This window comes from Lontra canadensis, unplaced genomic scaffold (genome assembly GCF_010015895.1).
Source record: "Lontra canadensis isolate GAN:19392208 unplaced genomic scaffold, GSC_riverotter_1.0 scaffold2, whole genome shotgun sequence".
Taxonomy (NCBI): Eukaryota; Metazoa; Chordata; class Mammalia; order Carnivora; family Mustelidae; genus Lontra; species Lontra canadensis.
In genome coordinates, this window is record NW_022630996.1 from 37,267,854 (window position 1) to 37,291,355 (window position 23,502).

The following is a 23,502-nucleotide window of genomic DNA, read 5'->3' on the forward strand; positions in this document are numbered from 1 at the left end:
CTTTTAAACAATATATCATTACCTGAAATGACCTTTTGTTTATTTTTTTTGTTAGTCTTTTCTCACTAACATTAAACTCCATAAAAGCAAAACATTCTTTTTTCTTTTCTTTTTTTTTGGATAGCCACAGTACCTGGGACAGCATGTGACACAAAGTAGGTACTCAACAAACAGTTACTAGGAAATGAATGAATGGCTCCAAGAACCAGTCTTCTACCTCCCTAGGACCAGACTGTTTTTTGTAAACATGAGGTTGGCTTAAGTAACTACAGTGGCTGAATCCAGCCATAGCTGTGTTGTTGTAATGGATGGGCCATGTAGCGTGACGAAGTCATTAAACTCCCAGTGTTTGTGCTTTATCCCAAAGACATATGACTGGCTTTAGGCAAGGAATGCATCTGGCTTCCATGATAGATGGGGCTTACAGTTAGACAATAAGCATTGTAGTATGGAGTGCTTGTCTTGAACCATACAATTTTATCTGAAGACAAACCATATAGAAATGGAATAAGGTTTACTATTGGTGCCTTCTTGGAGCTCCATCTTACAGCCTGCTTGACAGAGATACCAACTTGCAGAATTTTGCCAGAATGCCTGGAAAAGAGTTAGAGTTTCCTTTGCCAGTACCTCCACCCATGCCTCCCCACTCCCACCGAGCTGGGAGAACAAGGACTGATTTGAGAGATTGCCCTTGTTACAGGGGATCTACCTGTCCCCACTGCAGATAACCTGTTGATTGGGTCTCTGCATAGGTCTGTGGCAGCCCGGGCTTTTTTGATGAATTGTATTCATTTGGTCAAATGCGTGGGCTTAAACTTTGCAGAAATGAAGTTGAATGAACATCAAGAGGAGCTAGAGAGCTGATGGCTTAGCACACTGGTGGGACTCAGAGTACAAGTTAGTTTTATTTATAGATATTGCTTTTATGGCGAACTACCTAAAAAGACATCCACAAAATGAAAAGAAACTGAATTTCAATTTTTAAAAATATTGCTTGTAGTTATCAGTCTGTGAGTCTAAATGATTCAGAATTTTTCATTCCACTTTGACATTTTTAACAAACATGTATGAGCACCATCCAGGTGTTAAGCAGAGAAGATAAAAAATTGAATAAGGTACAACTGTTTTGCTTTCAGAAAACATTCAGTCTAGAAAGGAGGCAGATCTCCACATAACTCATTTGAGTATCTGTGATAAGTGGTATGATATAGTCTGTGCAAAATACCATAGGATGTGGCAAGTAATTCTTGGGGTGGAATGTGTGTGTGGTGTTTATGCTCTGGCTATGACTTTTTATCTCTAATAATAATAGAAACAGTAAACACAACCAATGTTCATTGAGTACTTGTTACCTCAGGCAGTTTTCTATTTACTTATTACCTTTATCTCATGTAATCCTTGTAGTGGACCTTATGTGATAGGTACCTAGATCATCCTCATTTTGCAAATGAAGAAGCTGAGGCTCACAGAGGATCGGCTTTGTCCCAGGTCATGTGGCAGAACCAGTACTTACCAAGGTGACTGTGAGCAGTGGGGGCTCAGCACCATGGGGCTTATGCTTTCATGTTGGTTGCCTGGATGCTTCCAGAAGTGCTCCCTGTGGAACAAAGGGGGTGGTTTTCTTCCCCTGTAGGTTATTCTGCTCTTATGGAATCCATGCACATGTATGTGCCCCTAAGGTGACTTTACTGGTATGAGGGTTAATTTTATGTGTTAACTTTGCTGGCCATGGGTATGTCTGTGAGGATGTTTCTGAATGAGATGAGCGTTTGAATTGGTGGACTCAGTCAAGTAGATTGCACTCCCCAATTGGGTGGGCCTCATCCAACTGGTTGAGGGTCTGAATTTTACAAAGCAGGTGGAGGGAGGAGGAATTTGCCTTTCTTTATCCTGCCTCACTGCTTGAGCTGGAATACGTCATCTCGTTTTCTCCTGCTTTTGGACTGGTTCTCAGGTTTGCAGACTGGAACTAAATGACACTGATGGCTTTCCTGGGTCTCCAGCTTGCAGGCAGCAGATTCTCCATGATTACATGAGCCAATTCCTTGTAATAAATCTCCTTTTATATATATGTATGTGTATATATGTATTATATGTGTGTAATCTCCCATTTGTTCAGTTTCACTGGAGAACTCTGGCTATTATAACCTGTCTCAGAGGAAAAAATCTTACTACATTTGTGTGTAATGAAATGATGTTTGTTGGTCTGATTTGGACAGCTCACTTAGTAGTCCCCACTCTGGTTCTCACTGGGTTTTCAGCATCAGTCTCAGTGCTGGCACTGAGCTCAATCTACTATGTTTTAATGTGCCCACCACAGCTGATGGAAGGTTCTACCTGGGAGCCTTGGGGACCTGGATTTTGAGCTCCTCCCCCAACTTTTTGACTTTTGGCTTCTCAACATGACCTCACTGGACCTTAGTTTCCACATCTGCAATGTGGAGATAAGGATGTGTTTGCTCCCTCACCCATGGGGGTGTTGGGCAGGGCAGTTAGTCCTGTGTGTATTGGTTCAGTTGCTTGATGATGATCTCTCCAGGAGGTGCCGTAAGCCAAGGCCAGTCCAGACAGGAGCTATTCTCATGGAGCTCACAGCCCCACTGGGGAGATCTGATGTACATGGATAAGGTTGAGAACAGTTACTACTACATACAGTTACTATACAAACAATTATATAATAATTATCAGTCACTAATTATACAATAGGTTATTTAAAAAAAAGATTTTATTTATTTATTGAGAGAAAGAGAGAGAGAAAGAGTGAGCAGGCAGAGGGGCCGAGGGAGAGAGAGAATCTCAAGCAGACTGTACACTGAGTATGGAGTCCCACGTGGGGCTCAGTCTCACGACCCTGAGATCCTGACCTGAGTGGAAGCCGAGAGTCGATCACTTAACTGACTGAGCCCCCCACGCATCCCTGCAAGTTTTGTTTTTACACATGATGATAGTAGTGGTGATAGGCAGCTATTACTTACCAACAACTTACTGTGTACCTGGAAGACATACTTTTATTTAAACATTAGAATGAACTCCTGAGATGGGATTTCTTATTCATTTTTTAAACTCATTAAAAAACATTTAAAGTAGGAGTACCTGGGTGGCTCAGGCATTAAGCATCTGCCTTCGGCTCAGGTCATGGTCCCAGGGTCCTGGGATTGAGCCCACATTGGGCTCCCTGCTCAGCAAGGAGCCTGCTTCTCCCTCTCCCATTCTCCCTACTTGTGTTCCCTCTCTTGCTGTCTCTCTGTCAAATAAATACAATCTTTAAAAAAAAAAAAGTTAAAGTAGTACATATGCGTGGTATAAAATTAAGATGTACAAAAACTACATTTATTGAAAAATTAGTCTCCTTTTCACTGTAGATCTCTCGGTCCTATTCTCCAAAGAAAACTCACTATAAACATTTTTTTGTAGCCTTCAAGAATTCTTACTCACATGGGCAATATACTTATATCCATTCTTTTGCACAGGTGTAATCATATTACATATAATTTTATACAAAAAAGACCAGCGTCTACCTCATTATTTTTGATAGTGATTAGTAATCTTTCTCAGAGAATCAGCAGGTTAAAAAATCATATTATGTGAAGGTGTTCTGTAAAAGTAAAAATATTAAAAAGTGACTATAACCATAAGAACTGGACAGCATATTAGAGCTCGAGCTAAGGGGCTTCATTAAAGGACTTTGGATTCTGGGGCAGCTTGATGATCCAATGGAGGGTGCAATGTGGCTTTCTGGGTGTGCAGGTGGGCACAGAGAGGGTTTACTGGGCATGTGTGTGTCCAGGGCTCATCTCGGACCCCTGCTCTATAATGAAAACACTGATTCCCATCCAGCTGGCTGGTATCTGAGGCTGGTGGGAGGGTCCCATGCTGGTTAGGATTGGCTAGGGACAGAGTGGGACAGAAGCAGCGAATGACAGAGACCTAGGAATACAAGGGTTGTCTTTTTGGGCCCCTGTCTTCCCACACCACTTTTCTGCTCTGTGTTTTTTGCTTTTTGTTTTTCTTTTTTCTAATTTCCACCCCTCCCTTTCCACCCATACTCGCACCAAACTTAACTGGTAAAATCCTGGTTTAACTTCAAAATCTTCCCCAACACCCTTGCAGCTCCTTCTTACAGTACTGGGAGTTTAGCAGGATAAGAGCTAACTTGTGAATTCTCATTACATTCCAGACAGCATTCTAAATTCTTTACATGAATTTACTCTTTGAATCCTTATCACAGCCCTGGAAGAGACTATATCCCTCTTTTATAGATGAGGAAGCCAGAGGCACAGAAAGGTCATACATTTGATGAGTGATGAAGCCCAGTTTCAAATTATGGCAGTCTGATTCAACGGTTTGACGTAATACCCCTAGTTGCTATTATTTGGTTTTTGCAATGACCTTGAGTAGGTGTGGTTGTCTCCATTGTCACAGATAGGAGGGAGAACTGGGTTTTCCAGGCAATTCTCATGTTCTTTCCCTTCCAACTTGCTGCTCTGTACAGACACCTCTGAGAGTAGAAGCCCTTGTGCCTGATCTACCCACCACTACTGGGGTCTCTTTCTTCTCCCAACAGTAGCCACGCTTGGCATTGCTCCTGGCAGATGGCAGGCACTCAGTAAGTAATTGTGGCACGATCAGTCGGTCTCTTGGCTGCTCTATGTGTGTGGGTTCCTTACGTCACCTAAACTTAGATGCATGTCTCACCATATATAATACTGAAACTATATATGGAAAGGTATAAAAACCTGTGATGACTTAATGTGGACATGCCACCCAGAGTTCATCTGAGTTCTTGTTTGAAAGTGTTTTTACGTTCATGTAGGAGGGCCATTCCCTCCATGTTCTTGACCTGGCATGTCATCAACAGAATGATGCGTCAGTGTCACATGGGCTTATCACGAGCTGTGTGGGAAGTGGCTGCGGGGTCCGAGAGCTATGAAACTGCAGGGATTCCTGGTGCTTCTCCCAGGCTCTGCTGTGCTCTGCTGAGTGTGGTTGGCGCAGATTCCCTGGCCGAACCCGTGCTGGGCTGTGTGGACCCTGTATGCGGGTTTGGATTGGGCTGTAGTAGGGTGTGTCAGTTATCCTGGCTCATTTAACCATGTGCATGTTGAACAGATGATGTGGTCTTATTGAAGGGCGTTTTTGCATATTAATGTGCCTGCATTTTGATTCTGAGCCCTTTATTTCCTTAGGACTATGCCCCTGAAGTTTATGCTTAGGTCTGAGAATGCATGTCAGTTCTAGCCATGCCGGCGTCTGATGTAACTGTCCCCTGGCACAGTACTGGGCACACAGTGAGCAACCATAAATATTGAGTGAATGAATGGTCATGTCTTTAGGGAGTAAGAAAGTTTTTGGTTAGGGAAGAGTTTCTGAAAATCCTCCAAGTGTATTGGTTCTTCTGTTACTGAACCCCAACATTTCCTTCATGTTTCAGTACTTGCAAATGATTCATGGTGTTCTGACAGCAGAGCCATTAGGAGGTGGCATAGTAACCTTGGCTGTGACCTTCTTGGTTGCAGTAGGTTTGCACAGAGAGTTGCTAAAATTAAACTGTTGCTTTGGCTTAGTGCTGTTGACCTGCTTTCATCATTTGAGAAAATGTGCAGATATTAGAAAATTTGCCAGGGGCTGGAATTTGGCTGTGGAAATGAATTTTGGATAATCCTCCTTTTCGCTAAAAGAACTTCTAGTATTACAATTTGCATATGTTAACCAAATTGTTAATTATGCACAAAGCAATGTGTATGGTGACTAAATTACCATATTTTTATTACAAATAGTCCTTTTCTGCTTTAGTCTTTTTAATTGTATTGTGAACTGTATACATGATCCTGTAGCATTCTTTTGTTGTTGTTTTTATTTTTTAAAAAAGATTTTATTTATTTATTTATTTTAATTTTTTTTTTATTTTCAGCATAACAGTATTCCTTGTTTTTGCACCACACCCAGTGCTCCATGCAATCCGTGCCCTCTCTAATACCCACCACTTGGTTCCCCCAACCTCCCACCCCCCCGCCCCTTCAAAACCCTCAGATTGTTTTTCAGAGTCCATAGTCTCTCATGGTTCACCTCCCCTTCCAATTTCCCCCAACTCCCTTCTCCTCTCTAACTCCCCTTGTCCTCCATGCTATTTGTTATTTATTTATTTGACAGAGATCACAAGTAGGCAGAGAGGCAGGCAGAGAGAGGGGGGAAGCAGGTTCCCTGCTGAGCAGAGAGCCCGATGCAGGGCTCGACCCCAGGACCCTGGGACCATGACCTGAGCTGAAGGCAGAGGCTTTAACCTACTGAGCCACCCAGCACCCCTTTTTTTGTTGTTTTTATAAAGATTTTATTTATTTATTTGATAGAGAGCAAGCGGGCACAAACAGGCAGAGGGGCAGAGGGTGAAGGAGAAACAGACTCACTGCTGAGCAGGGAGCCTGACACAGGGTTTGATCCGATGACCCTGGGATCATGCCCTGAGCCAAAGGCAGATGCTTAACCAACAGAGCCACCACGGCACCCCTATAGCATTCTTTAATTTAGTTTAACAGTTCTTTTGTGGATCACTAATATAAACTCACATCTGTACCTAGATGTGTACAAAGATAATTGATGATAATCCAGTGTATTACCTTGGCCTAGCACAGAGTCAGACACATGGGAAAGGATTGCTAAGTATTTAGTGATCCATCTAATATGTATATACACTTTTCTATCTGGTGATAGTGCTATTAAAATATATTTTAGCAGCCACACAAAAGTATTTTCTTTCTTTGTTTAAGTAGGTGATATTTATTCTTATATATTTCAAATTTAAATTATTGTTTCAGAGTTCTATGATACAGATTCTGGAATCCCAACTCATTCTTGTCTAAGCATCTGACAGGTTTATGATGTATGTTTTCTCTGAGACGAAGAACTGGCTTTGTCTATAATCGTGCCTATAGCCAGCCCTCCGTATGGAGGTGGGATGGCTCACTATCTGGGTGAGACCGTCAAAAAGATGTGAATCCCACCACTTGGCAGTGAGTCCTGTAGCAACTCCCAGACCATTGGTGAGACCACTGTGAATCTAAGAAGCCAGCCACCATTCCTTCAGTTTCTCCCAGTCTTATTGTTGCATCTGGCCAGCAATTTATTTGGACCATTGTAGAATCTTATCTACGCTCTCAGTAGAATGCCCTCAAGGGCATTAGGTCTCTAACTTTTGTCCCATCCACGTGGAGACCTGAAGCCAACCACTGTGAGTGGGGATGAGGAAAGGGAGATGGAACCAACATTTCTTCTCTACCTACTGGTCAGGTATTGTATGGGATCCTTTACCTGTGTTATCTCATTTGATCCTCATGACAACCTTATGAAGTAGGTACCAGCACCTTCATTTTAGAGTGAGGAATCAGAAGCTTCGTGTGCTTAAGTAGATTGACCAATGTCCTAATTACTAATTTGAACTCAGATTTGTCTCAGATTTGAACTCAAAACTTCTGTGCTGACTTGCTTCATGTAGCACTGTCATATTATGTTTTATTAATATTTGTCAATCTCTCCATCCATCTTTATAGTTTCATGCAATGAATTACTCCTAAATTCAGCGCCAGGAAGACCTATCTTTCTGTAAGCTGGTAATGCTCCCTTTTATTACATCGTGAGAGTTATTTTACTTCTCATGATTATCTTTCTGCTTGACTGGAGAGCCAAATTGAGTGCTCAGTTGTAATAGTCCCCATCTCTGATTTCTGGTACTTTTATCTCCCCTTTCTATCTAGAATTTTACTGCTCTCTATTCTCTTATTTTAACTGCCTTATAAACTTCCAAATTATTTCTCAAAGTTAAATTATCATAACATTTTTCAAACAGTTAAACCGTTTTACTCATCTTGGACATTAGCTTAACAATGTTCAACAATAAGGAGATACTGGATCCATTTAAGCAATACAATTTGTGTCTTGTCCTTCCACACACGTGTGTGTATAGAAGTGTATGCCAGGGCACGTGCACACAAACATTAAGAGGGCATGCCCTCTGAGCCTCCCATCTATGACCCGCATGGGTCTGTCCTGATATTTGTCTCACTGACTCTTCTTTTAGGATCTGATCAGAACCAACTGCACGGGGGCGCCTGGGTGGCTCAGTGGGTTGAGGCCTCTGCCTTCGGCTCAGGTCATGATCCTGGGGTCCTGGGATTGAGCCCCACATCGGGCTCTCTGCTCAGTGGGGAGCCTGCTTCCTCCTCTCTCTCTCTCTCTCTGCCTACTTGTGATCTCTGTCAAATGAAAAATAAAATCTAAAAAAAAAAAAAAAGAACCAACTGCACAGTGTGATGAAAGATCATCCATCCAAAGGACATTGTCCTTCTTACTCCTTAACTCCCCCATGTGAAAGCTGTTTTTAAAAAGGCATTTTCTGACTGTATGAAGACTTTACTCTAGGTCTGTGACCTTGAAATTTAGTTTTGGGTACCATTTTGGATGATTTGTAGTAAGTGTTTCAGGCTATAAATTACTATTCTAACGTGAGGGCTGGGGCTGGAGCAGGGCAGGAACAGGGTGGGAAACGCTTTCTCCCATACAGGGGCAAACCCGTGTAGTAATCACGATGGTTCTTCAGTGAATGCTGCTTCAGCCTCTGCTGTGAGGTAGACATTTCATGTTGCCAGCTTCACTCTCCAGATTGGGTTTCATACCCAGTCAGTGCATGGAGGAGTGTGTGTGTGTGTGTGTGTGTCCTGAAGCATAAGGAGGCAGATGGTTCTGAGGGCTGGCACAGAGTGGGAGCTTCCTGCTGAACAGATGTCCTTCTTGGGGTAATGCCGGCTGCCCACTGAACCCATGTTTTCTGGCATCGATCCCCATTACCAACGGTTCTTTCACCTTTGAATAGGCAGCCTGAACCTCAAGTACATGGCGGAGGAGGCGTGGTAGGAGACATGGACCAACCAGAAACTGGGAACAAATACAAACACATTTGCTTAGCCTAGATACTGGGGATAGTTCAGTACTGATGCTTTTTGTTTGTTTGGGTCCTAAGATTTGATGCTTTTGCTAGGAGACCAGTTGGTCTGTCGGCTATAAGCAGCACTGTATATAGATGCAAAACTCCCTCCATGAAGTTACAAAGTTGGGTAGAAAATCTATTCTTATTTGTAAGAAAGTGGTGAGCCAGTCTGTGTTTTCAATGCCAAAACCTAGAGGGAATGAAAAACAAATGAAAAACTCTGAAACAACTCCTTAGTTCATAATTAGGAACGTAATATAATTATGTTATAATTTTAAACATAATTTTAAAATGGCTTACTCTTACATGGATTTAGATGCACAGTTGAAAAATGTAAAAATGTTGGAGAAATATCCTCTACTGTAGAACAGGACTTCTGGGCACTGAAGGTGTGGAAGAGAATGAGTCACTGGAAGGTAGATGTATAAGCTTATATTTTGGCTCCTTAAAAATTGCAAAAATGGACTTGTCCATTTAGTATTTACAAAATAGACCTCCAACCAGAGGGGGCCTCACCGGCTCTCTTCCTTCCCTTTACCCTCCCACTATAATTCTAGGAGACCCTAGTTGTAGTTACCTGTAACTAAAAAGGATTCTCAGGGGAAAGAAAAAGCTGCCTTTCTGAGTAAGAAAAAAATACCCAAAATAGTATCTGGAAACAAGTGTATCCATGAAAAGGGCAAAGATCATCTGGGTATTTGGCTTTCTCTCCAGGATGATTCTGTTTATGAAAGCATTTCTAGATGTACTATCATAGTCCAGTCAGTCCTGCCATGTGGGTTTTTGTTTCAGGGGTGAAGTCACAAGACTGGTTGGTTCCTGCTACATTTTGACGGGACCAAGGATTCTGAGGTAATTTGGAGTCTTTGGTAAACAAGCACTTGCTAGCACCTGCTGCCATTGTTTTACAAGCCAGTTAGGAACAGTAACTAAGCAAGCTTCTAACAATCTTCAGTTACTGTTCCAGGGTTTGAATAAAGCTTAGGTTGAATTCACTTGTTTTGTAGATGGTCTTTCACCACCTGAGGATCCTGAAGTTTCCTGATCCCTAATTGTTGGACCTGTAAAATTTAATGGCTGAAAGAGAGTGGGAAAATGGTTCCTAGTTTCCTTCTGATTGTGATGAGGCTATCGAGAACTCACTTTTTGTAGTTCAAAGATACCATACATTGGATACTCCTAGTTGGATTTGGTAATCCAACTAGGTAGACAGGGAAAATTTTACCATTAGCCCTTCCTTATTAAAGGCGAGAACTAAGAGGTCAGAATGTCACCCAGCTCATCGATAGCAAATCTGCTCTCAAAACTAGTTTTTTTTTAATTTCTAAGTTCAGTGCTAGTTCCATTAAGCACATTAGCACTAAAAACTAGGAATTTCAATTCTGAAATGTTTTGATTATGAATGTGTCTAAAGTATTCATTCTTTTTGTAATAAGGCAGTTTAGGTAATATTAACACATATCCAGATCAGAAAACTAAGGCATACAGAAATCTGGGGGCTTGCTCAAGGCCATAAAATGAAATTAGAGGCAGAGCATCGAGAGAATTGTGGCCCTTCAACCACACACAGTGACTGTTGTTTGCATTTATATCGTTCTTCTTCCTATTTGGAGCACTTGCCGTAGCTCGTGATACTGAAGGAATTAGTCAATGGGACTTCAGTATCAGATAGCAACAGTGATTCGGGGACATCACGGACTTTCCACTTCCTGGTTTCCCTTCCTTGGGATGCTAATGATGCTAATGATTTATTCTGTCTTCTACATTGGGGAGTTGGGAAGACATTCAGATAAATTGGTCATATGCTTTTCAGCATAAACACTGTCCAACAAGGGAAAACTCAGGACTACTGCATTTGGCCAGTTACAAAAAGGTTTTTGTTTTTAAGAGATCAAGTTTGTCCATCATTTTCTTTTTACTGATAAGGAAAGAGACTGAGAGAGATGAAAAGACTTGTCAAGGCTGCAAGGTAAGTTAGTGTAAGTTTTAAGGTCATACATAAGCTAGTTTAAGCTTTAGGTTCAGCACTTAGGCCTTCCAATTTTCTGTTCTGTTCACTTTTTACTCTCTTACATCTTTGCATATATTAGCATTCCAATAATTTATTATTTTAATGTTCCTTACTGATTTGTAAGATTTTATGAGGCTCCTCACTGTAAAATTTCTTCCTTTAATTTCCCATACCCAAAGATTTTATATCTATAAAATATTACATTGTGAAATAGAGAAAAAAATTAGATTTGTAGAGGAAATCCATCCATTCTCCTGATTTCTAATTGATCACTTAGGACAGCTGAACATACATGCTCTGAGGGCCTGTGTCTCCCTTTCTTGTTTTTCCCCAAGCCAGGTCCTCTGGAACTATTTGCTCTCTACCCCTGGGGCTGGCTCAGACTATGATCCTTTGCATACCTCAAAATGTCTTTAAATCAGCCAGCTCAAGTGTTAGATTATCTATTGGGTTAAACATTCATACCGAGTGGTCAGGAATGATTATGTTAGAGTTCAAACAGTAAGCTCACAGATATTCTCAGTCTCAGACATAGCTGAGACATTCAAAACACTTTTTATTATCTCAGTATGAAGCCACTTAAATATTAACCAGCACATATTGGCTTGTATTGGAAAACACAAAAGCATAATTATTGGATAAGAAAACCTCCTCTAAGAGATGTTCCCAGAGCAACTGGCATAAACTAATTAGAGTTTAACTATTACGGACAATACACTAAGTAGGTACTGATTGTATGGTGTGAAGATTGGTGATCCAAACTTCATTGTGTTACATATAAAATGCCACTGGAGAATGGAAAACAATAAAACTTCAACTGATTATAATTGATATTTATACAGTGTCTTCCTCCCAAGATCCCGACAAGTGCTAGCAAGCCATCATTATCTGCCATCTCTGAGTGGTGACGAACAATAAGGGTTTAGCAGTTTTGCTTAAAAACAGAGTCACAGTTATTAATATTGGTGCCATAATATTTAGAAACGCTGTTATTTACACACCTATAATGTGTTTGCTATTAAGCTGTGAAATGCCCCCCTTTCCCCTGTGACTGTGAGCGCTGCTGCAGACACATGTGACTGAAGGCTGCAGGACTTTGTACTTGGCTGTCCCCTTCCCTCTGCACCCTTCTCAGACCCTCTCAGCCTGTGGATTGCCACTACATCTCAGGACCACCTCCCTGCCCCCCGAGAGAAGTCTCGCCCCACTTGATTGGGAGTTCCTGGGGTTTCTCATATGTGACGAAATAATTCTCTCATGGTTTTCCTCCCTGAAGCCTTCCTTCCCTGATGTTCATGGGGCTTGCTGGTGCTAGGCCCCAGTGCTTCAGTCATCCTGGCCCCATGGTGTTTCCTTTAGGAAAAGGTCTTCAGTGATGAGCTGGTGTAGATTCCTGATTCTCCTAAAAGTACAAACTCTGGTATCATCCCAGTGGGCACTGGGGTTCCCTGGGTGTCACTGAGCTGAAGCCACATTCACACCCTGGGTTTCCTTGTGAAATACCCTTGCAGCCTTTGAGCACAGCCCTCCTTTGCACTGGGCTCAGGCCTTGTGTGTGGGACCCCTCTGGGGGACAGTACTCTTTCTCTCTTTCACCCCCTACCCCAGGGCCTTTTTCAGGCCATGCAGATGAACTCATGGAAATCGATGTCTCTAGACTTGCCTCCTTATGCCTTTTCCAGATTAACCCAGAGGTCTGGAACCAACTAGAAACCCTATAATATATTACCAGCCACAAAGACGATGGCTTTGTGACTTTTAGAAGAAGCACTGTGATTCACACTCCAGTGGCCCAGGGACAGAATGGTGAGCAAGAATTCACAGGTTGTGTCAGTGGAAAAGGAAGCAGGCTGTTCAGGAGATTGCTTAGAGTTGGTGGAAAAATAAGCCAGTATTTACTGAGTTCTTACTATTCACTGGAACCATGTACTTAGTATTTACTGATTTTATGCACACAGGTACATATATACATAATACATATACATAATACACACACACACACACAAACACAAACACACAGATGCATTTCATTTAGTTCTTTTTTTCAGTCCTCCAGTAGAAGTCAGTTTCTTTATTGTCCAGGACAGATAACAGGTTCAGAAAGCAGAGGGAGGAATGGAAGGGAGCCAGTATTTACTGAGTGCCTACTTTGTGCCAGGCATTGTGGAAGTACACAGTATATGCTATCTTATTAATCCTTACAGCCATTGCCATTTTGTAGGTGAGGACATGGAGACACAGAGAATGTAATTTCTCGATGGCCACAAAGTTAGTAACTGATGAATCTGAGATTCTGACTCTGGTCTGTTAGAGTTCAAAGTCTTAGCTCTCTCCTTGGTGCAGCACAAGGGACCCAGAGACCTCACTTAACTCTGTACCCACATACCTGTTTCCAACCTTTGCCTCAGAGGCCCTAACCTCATTTACTTAATCAGAATCAGCACTCTAGGCCTCTGAATTTCACCTTTGCCTGTATTCTCTCCATGGAGATGTTGTTTGATGTGGTGACCAGAGCCTGTAGTGTAAGACTTTTGAGGGCTAGCCTGGGAAGCTAGGCACTGTTAGGTAGCATCTCTGTAGGGAAATGCATGTCACATTCCAATTAAATGTCTCACAAATAAACTTTGACTCTATAATACATATTCATTCATATATGAATGAGGGAGCTTCCCTCGCTATCTGGAGGCAGCTCAGAGTTGCTGGTAAAAAACATGTAAGAGGCTCCTTGGTAGAAGGAGGAAACAGTAGCAGTTCAAATATGAAATGAATATCATAGTAAGATCTCAATGATGTATTTTTTTTTTTTTTAAGAAAGAAGGTATAGGGAGAGGCAGAGGGGGAAGGAGAGTCTCAAGCAGACTCTGTCCTGAATGCAGAGCCCGATGCAGGGCTCGGTCCTACGACCCTGATATCATGACCTGAGCTGAAACCAGTAGTTGGACGCTTAACTGACTGAGCCACTGAAGCGCCTCGATGTATTAAATTTTTAAGTATGATTTTATTTATTTATTTTTAAAAAGATTTTATTTATTTGACAGACAGAGATCACAAGTAGACAGAGAGGCAGGCAGAGAGAGAGAGAGAGAGAGGAGGAAGCAGGCTCCCTGCTGAGCAGAGAGCCCGATGTGGGGCTCGATCCCAGGACCCTGAGATCATGACCTGAGCTGAAAGCAGAGGCTTTAACCCACTGAGCCACCCAGGTGCCCCTTAAGTATGATTTTAATTTAATTTTTTTCCTTGCATTTTGCCGCTCTAAGTGACTCGACAGCAGAGCAATTAATTTAATTTTGAAGCTGAATTAAGTTCGGTAGCCAGACTCACAAAAGCAGATACTTTTTTCTTTAAACCTAGTAGAATTCAAGTAAATCTATATTAATTTCACTTGTGATAAGGATTTCTCTGCTGTTGCAAGTTGGATGGATACTATTCCCATAATTCTCAAAATCAACCAGATTATCGAGGGTGTTTCCTTATCTAATTCCAATTTAGAATTAGGGGCTTGGTTTAGTGGTCCCTTCTTCTGAGAAGGCTTCATGCACCATATTTGCTTTTCTGTTCCTCTGTGCCTCCCACACCAGACTGCAAGCTCCTTGTGGGAGGGCCTCCTTCACACTCACCAGCTTCCCTGTTCCTGGCCCCGTGCCCAGTCCTCAGGAAGTCTTTACTATGTAATCGACTCTGTAAAAGACTTAGTTATTCCAATTTTGTTCTTCTAGTTGAGGAAGTTGAAACTCAGGACAGAATAGATAATTGAATATGATTGTATAGTAAAAAGTGATGGAGCATGCAGGAGAGAGTGTGAGCCCAGAAGAAGGCTGAAGGAGCTGGTCTCTGGATTATCATAGTTGGGGAGAGCAAAAGACAGTTCACCAGTCAGGGGCCAACAAGAGCTGTAATGAGCGGTGTCATTAAAGGGAAAAGGCGACAAAGGAGAAAGTAAATGTTCTCCAGATTAGCAGGGACAGTGGAGAATAAGAACGCGTGAAGTGTTTGGAAAACCATTGGACCAAAGGTGAAAACTTGTTTTATCTCTATACCTATACCTACATCTGTGTCTGTGTCTATATTCACATATCTATCAAAATAGAAAAGGAAAAGTTGGTTTATCAGGAAAATGTCAGTGTAGGATGTGTATGTAAATATGTATTATACATAAATAAATAAATAAAAACCCGATATGCATGTTTGTGAAAATGTTCTTGGTTTTATGGTAGGGAAATAATTGGAAATACCTGCCTGCCTAGGGTTTATAGCCACAGCACATGTTTAGCAAATACGTGTATGATGGTGAACTAGCTACTGGGTTGGGAGGAGACATACAGATTAGTACCATTCTTTCACTGATCTTAAAGAGTTACTAGCCAGAGAAGGAGGATATGCCCTGAACACAAATGAAAATAAAGCAGAATGAGAAAAATACCCTAAGTAAAGCCCCAAAACTTTAAACTTCATGTATATATATATGAAGAGGCCCAAATATGGAAGAAACTATACGAAGTTAGAATATATGTTAAAGATGATTCTTGAAGGATGGGCAGAAGTTCCACAGATGGAGGTGGAATGGAGAAAAGGCAGGTAAGACAAAGTCCTGTTAGGAGTTGCTGAGATTGCTTATATGGATTACATGAGCATATTTTAAATTAACTTACAGATGTTGGCATTGTTGGCATTGTTACAGTCATGGCTCTGGCTGGAAACCAATGGCAGACCCAAGGGTTTAACTCAGGGGCACTTAATAAAGGTACTCTTTACAGACAAATGGGCACAGTTAATAGAACCAAGAAGAGTAATGAGACACCCAGGGACTGGCAATGGTGGGAGACTGTCCCTGCCTGGGTCTTGATGGGGCAGGGGAGGGGTGAAGGAACTGAGGGCTGGAGATAGCTCAGAAAATTATGAAAGGAGCGGCCTCACCTGGTGCTGTCAGAACAATAGTGATCTCAGGATGTCATGTCCTAAGTACCCTGTCCACCCCAACTTCCTTCTTTTTCCACTCTCTGATCTTCTGCTGGTGCCTCCAACAGAAGCTCAGTGGGCAAGCGGAGGGCCACAGTGACTCCAGGTGAGTCATCTCCCAAAGGCACCCTGAGAAGGGTGTCGAATGGATCCAAGCTAGGAGATAGCCAACACAGATACAGAACATACTCCCCTCATGCCAGCGTGATACCGAAGGTTCATTATGGAACTGTTTACCACAGAGAAGAATTCAGCAAAAGATGGCCTTTTCATTCAAAAGGATTTTATTACAGAAGTTACCAGAAATAATCTCTTTTAAGTCTACTTTGTATGCTAATGAAGCTATAGTAAGTTTCGCTAGGAAAAAAAAAATTGTGATGATGCTTCGATAAGTTAGTTTTATTATGGAAGGGGATATTTTATTATCCAAGACCCTGTCCCTTCATTTCATCTGGTTATTTGCAGAGAGAGAACAAAGACCTTCTTAGGGATCAGAGCTGGAGCCGATTGTTTTCTCTTCAGGCCTGAGTGTGGGTTTCTCTTTAGGCAATTAAAAAAGTCCTAGAGCTCTGTAATATCTTCCAGGGCTCCAGAAAAGGAACGGAGGCAGAGATAAAATGAGCTCAGCTGGATGGGCCCACCCTGTTCTGGTTCCTAAATGCCCCTGGGAATGAATGCTTTAAAATTGCACATCCCATTTGCATCTCTCTGTTTACTTTTCTTTTCTTTTTTTTAAAGATTTTATTTATTTATTTGACAGAGATAGAGATCACAAGTAGGCAGAGAGGCAGGCAGAGAGAGAGAGGAGGAAGCAGGCTCCCCACTGAGCAGAGAGCCCGGTGCAGGGCTTGATCCCAGGACCCTGAGATCATGACCTGAGCAGAAGACAGAGGCTTTAACCCTCTGTTTACTTTTCTTAATCTCCTCGAGAATCCTTGGTTTATCAAGAACAGGTTATTTCTTTAGCAGGGATTTGCAGGTAAACAATTCAAAGATCTCTCTTTGTAAAAAATATTCTGTGAAATAAACATATGTATGAATAAATTTAAAACAAATAAATAAATAAATATCTAGTAGCTTAATCCCAATCTATCTAGGATTTTTTTCCCACATACCTGTTTAAGGTACAGAGTCAAGAAAATTTTAACAGTTCTGACTCCTATTCATTTGATTTAATCAGTGTTGACATTAAATGGTATAGATTTGAAATTTGTCTTGAAACAGATGCATTTCTCCCTAGTTTCTTTTTCCCTGGAAAATGGAAGCTCATAAAAGTGTTGTAATCATTCACTTTCAACAACTCTTCATCACTCCCCTTCCCTGTTTGTTCCTAGGCTGCTCCAGAAAATTACCACAAACTGAGTGGTTTAAAATAGGGACGTACTCTCATAGTTCTGTTGTCTGGAAGTCCAGAATCAAGGGTGGGCCACGCTCCGTCTGGTGGCTCTAGGGAAGAATCTCTCGTTGACTCTTCCATCTTCTGGCAGCTCCATACATCCCTTGGTTTGGGGCTGCAGGGCTCCAATGCCTGTCTCAGTCTTCACTCTGTGTCATTCCCATTTCTTATAAGGTCACCGGTCACTGGATTTAGGGCACACCTGAATCTAGTAGGATCTGACCTGATCCCTAACTAATTACATCTGCAAAGACTCTATTTCTAAAGAGGTCACTGTACTGAATCAAGTTCTCCCAAAATTCATGTCCACTGAAAACACAGGATGTGACTTCATTTGGAAATAGAGTCTTTGCAGGTATAATTAGTTAAGTTAACTGAGGTCATGCTAGACTAATGTGGGCCCTAAATCCAATGACTGGTATCTTTATTAGAAGGGGATGGTAGGTACCCTGAGAGAAGAAGGTATGTGAAGTAGGAGAGAGTGGGAAAATGCAGCTATAAACCAAGGAACAGGAAGGATTGTTGGGAACCTCTAGAATCTAGGAAGAGACAAGAAAGAATTCTTCTCAAGAATCTGTAGATAATATGGCCTGCCAACACCTGGATTTTGGGTTTCTGGGCTATAGAACTATGAGTGAATAAATGTCTGTTCTTTTAAACCAATGAGTTTGTGGCAATTTGTTGTGATGGTCCCTGAAAACTAGTAGTCTCATTCTGGCTTTCCAGATAGACATGAATCTGGGGGGGGGGCACTAGTCAATCCACTATCTTCCCTTCCCCTACTCCTCTTTGCCAGTTTTAAAACACTTGCTGAATGCCTGCTCTTACCAAGCACTGTGTCAAGTGAAGTGCCTGAAAAAATAAACCCAGGCCCTGCTTTCAAGGGGCTCACAGTCTAGTGAGGGGAAGAAAGACTTCTGAAGGGAACTATAACACTGAACTGTACCAAGTGCTGTGGTAGGGTGGAATGCAGAGAGGTATGGAAGAATGCAGGAATGCTATCACATTGGGAGTGTTGGGGTGTGTGGTGTGCATGCACACATGCATGCATTCGGGAGGACTCTTGGAAAAGTGACACTGTAACCAGTACCCAAACTGAGATCTAAAGGATGAATCACATTCCAGGAAACCAGGAAGCCAGAGTAGAGTATGCACTTTAGGAGTTTAGGAGAGCCATTGGTAGAGGACAGGTGGAGACTTGGCTGGGGTCACACCCTGCTTATGACAATTTCGGGATTCAGGGCAGGTGCCCTAATTCCAAAGCCATGTTGCTGGTGAAGAGGGAGATCTTGGGCAGCATCTGTAGCTGGGCAAGGCAAGGGTGGGCAGGGACTGACAGACTTAATTAGTCTGAGTGAGAATAAAGGGGTCTTAGGAAACATCTTGAGTTAAGGTGAAGAAAGGGAGCTGTCCAATGTATAAAAGCACCACTTTTCATTAGTGATTAATTCACCCAGCTTAAAAAGCATTTTTATATGAATGAGCTTCTTATTCAGCCCTTACGGCAACCTTACGGTGAGTTGGCTAGTGTTATTCTACCTATTATGTAAATGGGGAACAGGTTCTAAGGGAGGGTGCAGAGCAGAGACTGGATTTGATCTGATGTTGTAAATTGAAGTTCAAAATTCTTTTATTTTGGGGATAAGAAGATTCTCAAGGTTTTAGAGAAACCGTTCCGTTGGGGTCAATCATAAATTTAATTTACCCAATTATGTAAACAGACTTACTATCTAAAAAATGTGACCTAGGATCCTTTGTGTTTTAGTGGAGCAAAGAAGGATCATGAGAAAGCTCATTCCTTCCTTGTGAAGATGTGGTATCATTTCATGACCGCTGTAGTTCCAGTTGGCTGGTCTGCTCTCAGCCCTTGTCCCTGGACTGGTAAATCTTTCCTCAGAAGAGAAATTTTGCACTCATGGCTTGAGGGTATCTCAACAGCAGTCTCCCTGTTTTTTTTTTCTTTAAACATTGATTTTTGATCATTTCCCTATACTTCTCTCTACTCTTTTGCAGTAAGGGTCATCTTTCTTTCAGAGGGACCAAGGAATTGACCTGGGGGAGGGGGTTGAATGAACAGCTTCTCTGAAGGCCTGTGTCTTTTTAACTTGGTGAATTTCCTGTCTGAGGCTTCCATTTTGTATATTTTTGATTTACTGAAAATTTTCAGAGAGAAAGAGTTTGTATTCCTCTATGACAAGATCTACTTATGTCAACATTTGATTTAGCAGTCAGTGTTTTTATAAACCAAGGTTGTATACAGTCCACAAACTCAATCAATTTTTAAAAGATCATTGCACCGAAGGTGACCTCCCTTAGAAATTATTTCCCACAACTCTCTGGTGGAATCCCTAAACCTTTTAGGCAGAAACAGCTACATAATTTGCAGGACCCAGGGAAAATTAAAATGCAGGGGCCTGTTGTTCAAAAATTATTAAGAATTTCAGGACAATGACATCAGAACATTAAATCAAGTGCAGGGGCCCCTCTGACTGCAGGCTGATGAATCTGGCCCTGCTTCCAGGATGATCACCCAGGGTAAAGTGGTAGAGTGGAGGGTACAGGTGGGAGAAGGTAAGTCGAAGATGCTGAAGGCTGCCTAGAAGGAATAAGAAAAGAATATGGCAAAAAAAAAAAAAATACAGGGAAATAAAGGGATGGGGATGACAGACACTCAAAAGAGACGGAGAAGGAAGTGTAACGGCAAGATGGTATGGGAGAGAAGGAGAGGGAATGGACTAGATCATCTGGGTGCAGTTTACCCAACACATTGCCTCAAAGTCATTGCCTTTGGTTTCTCTTTCCTAAGGATCCTCGTACCATCTCCCAACCTGAGTATCACTTTCTCTTCGCTGAAGAGTCAGTGCAGAGTTTCTCAGCTCATGGAGACCTTTCTTGAATTCCTGGGCTGAGGGTGGGAGAGCAAGATGCTTTCAAGGCATCGCAGATAAGTCAGTACTTATCTGTACTCTACTTAGCTAGACTTCTCTTTTCCACCTCCCCACCCTCATGCTGAAGTACATTCAGAGTGTCTGTCTGCTGGAAGGCTTAGTGCTTCTCTGGGCTGGAAGGATGATTCTGGAAAACAGAATCTTTCTTCCATAGCAACCACTTACCTTGGTTATCGTTCTTATTGACTGATGAGAAACTCTCATCAGGTCAGGCTGTGTGTTTTTCATTGCTCTGTCTCCAGTGCCTAGCCGCATTGTACTGGTACATAGTAGGCATTCAATTAAGTATCTGTTTGTGTATGATCGAACATTTCAGATTATTATTGTTGGCTTACTCATTTATTTATATTATAGACTTTTGAGTTTTCCCCTGTGATGGTGACTTTATATCTTTATATCTTGTTTCTCTCCAAATTTACAGTGCATGAATGAATGAATGATTGGTGAATTCATTGATGAGGGTCACCAGAATGTGAGAAGGAAAAACGAGGCAGAAATTGCAGAGGGGAGAGGTGTTTCTAGGAACAGTGATTCTCGATCTTGGCCGTGCCTTGGGAATACCTAAGTAGCTTTTAAGAATCCCAGTGCTCAGATTGTATCCTAGAACTCTTAAATAGAAATCTCATGCATCACAATTTGTAAAAACTATCCAGGTGATTCAAACATGAAGTCAAATTTGGGAACTGCTAGTATTGATAATGACTCTGATCTCTTCAAGGAGGAAGGGGCTAAAACTTCATCTGTTCACATTGTTGTGAAGATTGGATAAGTCAACATGTACAAAACACTTTTCACAATGTCTGGTATTCAGTAACTCACCTGCATGTTATTCTTTTACTGAATGTATACTACAGGCCCTTCCATGTATGCTCACACATTCTCTTGCTCTGGTAGATAGGTGCTATCTTGCTATAGCAAAGCAACAAAGCTCAGAAAGGTTTAAAAACTTGACCAAAGTTTCCTGGCTGGCTGGTGCCCACATCCATCTGTGGCTGGCCTTTCTGTGACAGATACTACCACTGAGAAGTTGATAATCCTCAATTTATGTTTTTATAGAGGGCTTCTGGTAACTCGGTTTTTAAAGCCTTGTATATGCACTGAATACTTTTCTTCAACTAAGTTTGGTTGGGTTAGCCACACACTGAAGATTCATCTGCTTGTTGAGGATTTGTTTGCTAAGGTTAAGAAGCCCTCTTATTCTTACTTTTAAACTGTCTGTATAGTTTGTTTACTAATTCTATATGGTTTGGCCACTAATTTCCAAAACAACTTTTTGTATGGTTTGGTTATGAATTTTTTTTAAAGATTTTATTTATTTATTTGACAGATAGAGATCACAAGTAGGCAGAGAGGCAACTGAGAGAGAGAGAGGAGGAAGTAGGCTCCCTGCTGAGCAGAGAGCTCAGTGTGTGGCTCGATTCCAGGACCCTGGGATCATGACCTGAGCTGAAGACAGAGGTTTTAACCCACGGAGCCACCCAGGCGCCCCTGGTTATGAATTTCTGCCAGTATTATTTCTTTAGAACCAACTATAGCCAGCTGGGATGGCCATGGGCTGGGGGTGAAGGTTGCCAGAAAGGAGTGGGTAACATAGAAAGATGAAAATGGAAAAAAAATCCCAGAATAGAGCGTAATCAAAGCAGCCAAAAGGGAAGGTGGTGAGCTGAGAAGTGGGAAGCAAGAGAATGAAGGGGAAGAGGGAGGTCTGTGGAGAATAAGTTTTGGTACCCACAGTACCTCAGAGAAGTTCTTTGCACCTCTGCCAAGAGTTGCTCATTTTTTTTGCTTAGTTGGTTTTACAAACAAAATAAATAAGGTGTTAGCATTATAAATCAGAGGGCTATTTTATATAACCATTCTATAAATATTTATTGAGTAGCCTAACAGGAAAAAAAGATTAAAAAATGAAAATTTTATTAAAAATATGATACAGGGGCAGCTGGGTGGCTCAGTGGGTTAAGCATCTGCCTTTGGCTCAGATCCTGATCCCAGGGTCTTGGGATGGAACCCCGTGTCAGGCTCTCTGCTCAGTGAAGAGCCTGTTTCTCCCTCTGCTAATCCCCCTACTTGTTCTCTCTCTGTCAAATAAATAAATAAAATCTACAAAAAAAAATAATAGAGATTGGGGCACCTAGGTAGTTCAGTTGGTTAAGTGTCCGACTCTTAATTTCAGCTTAGGTCATGATCTTAGGGTAATAAGATCAAGCCCCACATTGGGCTCTACACTGGGTGTGGATCCAGCTTATGATTTTCTCTCACCCTCTGCCCACCCCCACTCTCAAAAAAAATTATACATATATAGATAGATAATAGAAATTGAGGCAGTAAATATTTTATATAAGTGAGGTTACAACTCAGGAAGAAAATATAAACTTTATATCCAAAAAACCCCAAAACATATCAAACAAAATTCTAAAAATCAGAAATTCAATTGGTATTTTAGATTTTTACATACACATACTTCTCCCATCTTTGAAAGATGAAATAGATATTAAGGAGATACTAATTTTCCTAAAAAATCTAGTTAAGAAAGAAAGAGCATGCATGCATGCATTTTTTAAAAGCAGTAAGACTACATCTCATTTTGAAACATCCATAAAACTTGATTACATTTTATCAAGTATTTCATTAAATTATCTATAAGTTAACTCAGAGGCCTTTCTAATGTTTGAATTAACTCTCATGTGTAGTGGAAGAAATAAGGAGGCATATGCACGATGCTATGGGACATAAGTTCTGCGCAGCAGCAGCAGTGTGTTTCCCTGTAAACCATGGCCCCTTTTGATTCTCGTTTCATTTTTTCTCTGGAACACTAGTTTCACTTTCTAGTAATAACAAATTATTTTGGGTTGTCAGGTCTGATAGTAAATGGAATTCATGTTTCAGTGCATTTACTTTTGTACTATCTTTTTATTATCTTATTTTATTTATTTTATCTTATTTTTAGAGGCGGGGAGGGAAAGGAGAGGTAGGAGAGAGATGATCTTTAGTAGGGTCCATGCCCACTGTGGAGCTTGAGGCAGGGCTTGATCTCACCACCCTGAGATCAGGACCTGAACCGAAATCAAGAGTTGGACATTTAATCTACTGAGTCATCCAGATGCCCCAACTTCCGTACTATCTTCTGTGGTGTGTTAGGGAGTCATCCATAAATTGGTTTTAATTGAGGCTCCCTCTATATCTCTGTCCTCCTGGACACTCTCCACCCTGGCTC

At 41.5% G+C, this 23,502-nt stretch overlaps 2 protein-coding genes across 7 annotated transcripts in view; one reads left to right on the forward strand and one right to left on the reverse strand.

Moving 5' to 3' along the window:
• The window catches only part of LOC116876102 (60S ribosomal protein L35a-like), a 40,955-nt gene extending 27,537 nt beyond the window's left edge, over nucleotides 1–13,418 (reverse strand). For both annotated transcript variants that reach the window (XM_032872142.1, XM_032872132.1), the window contains exon 1: nucleotides 13,407–13,418. In XM_032872142.1, the coding sequence (XP_032728033.1) occupies nucleotides 13,407–13,411 (5 nt within the window). In that variant the 5' untranslated portion in view covers nucleotides 13,412–13,418. The remainder of the gene's footprint in view (nucleotides 1–13,406) is intronic.
• Nucleotides 1–23,502, forward strand: part of PDE1C (phosphodiesterase 1C) — a 495,776-nt gene that overhangs the window by 262,777 nt on the left and 209,497 nt on the right. The window contains exon 3 of one of the 5 annotated variants that reach the window (XM_032872119.1): nucleotides 4,493–4,606. The exons of the other annotated variants lie outside the window; for them this stretch is intronic. Within the exon in view, the coding sequence (XP_032728010.1) occupies nucleotides 4,593–4,606 (14 nt within the window). The 5' untranslated portion in view covers nucleotides 4,493–4,592. The remainder of the gene's footprint in view (nucleotides 1–4,492; nucleotides 4,607–23,502) is intronic. 5 annotated transcript variants of the gene reach the window in all.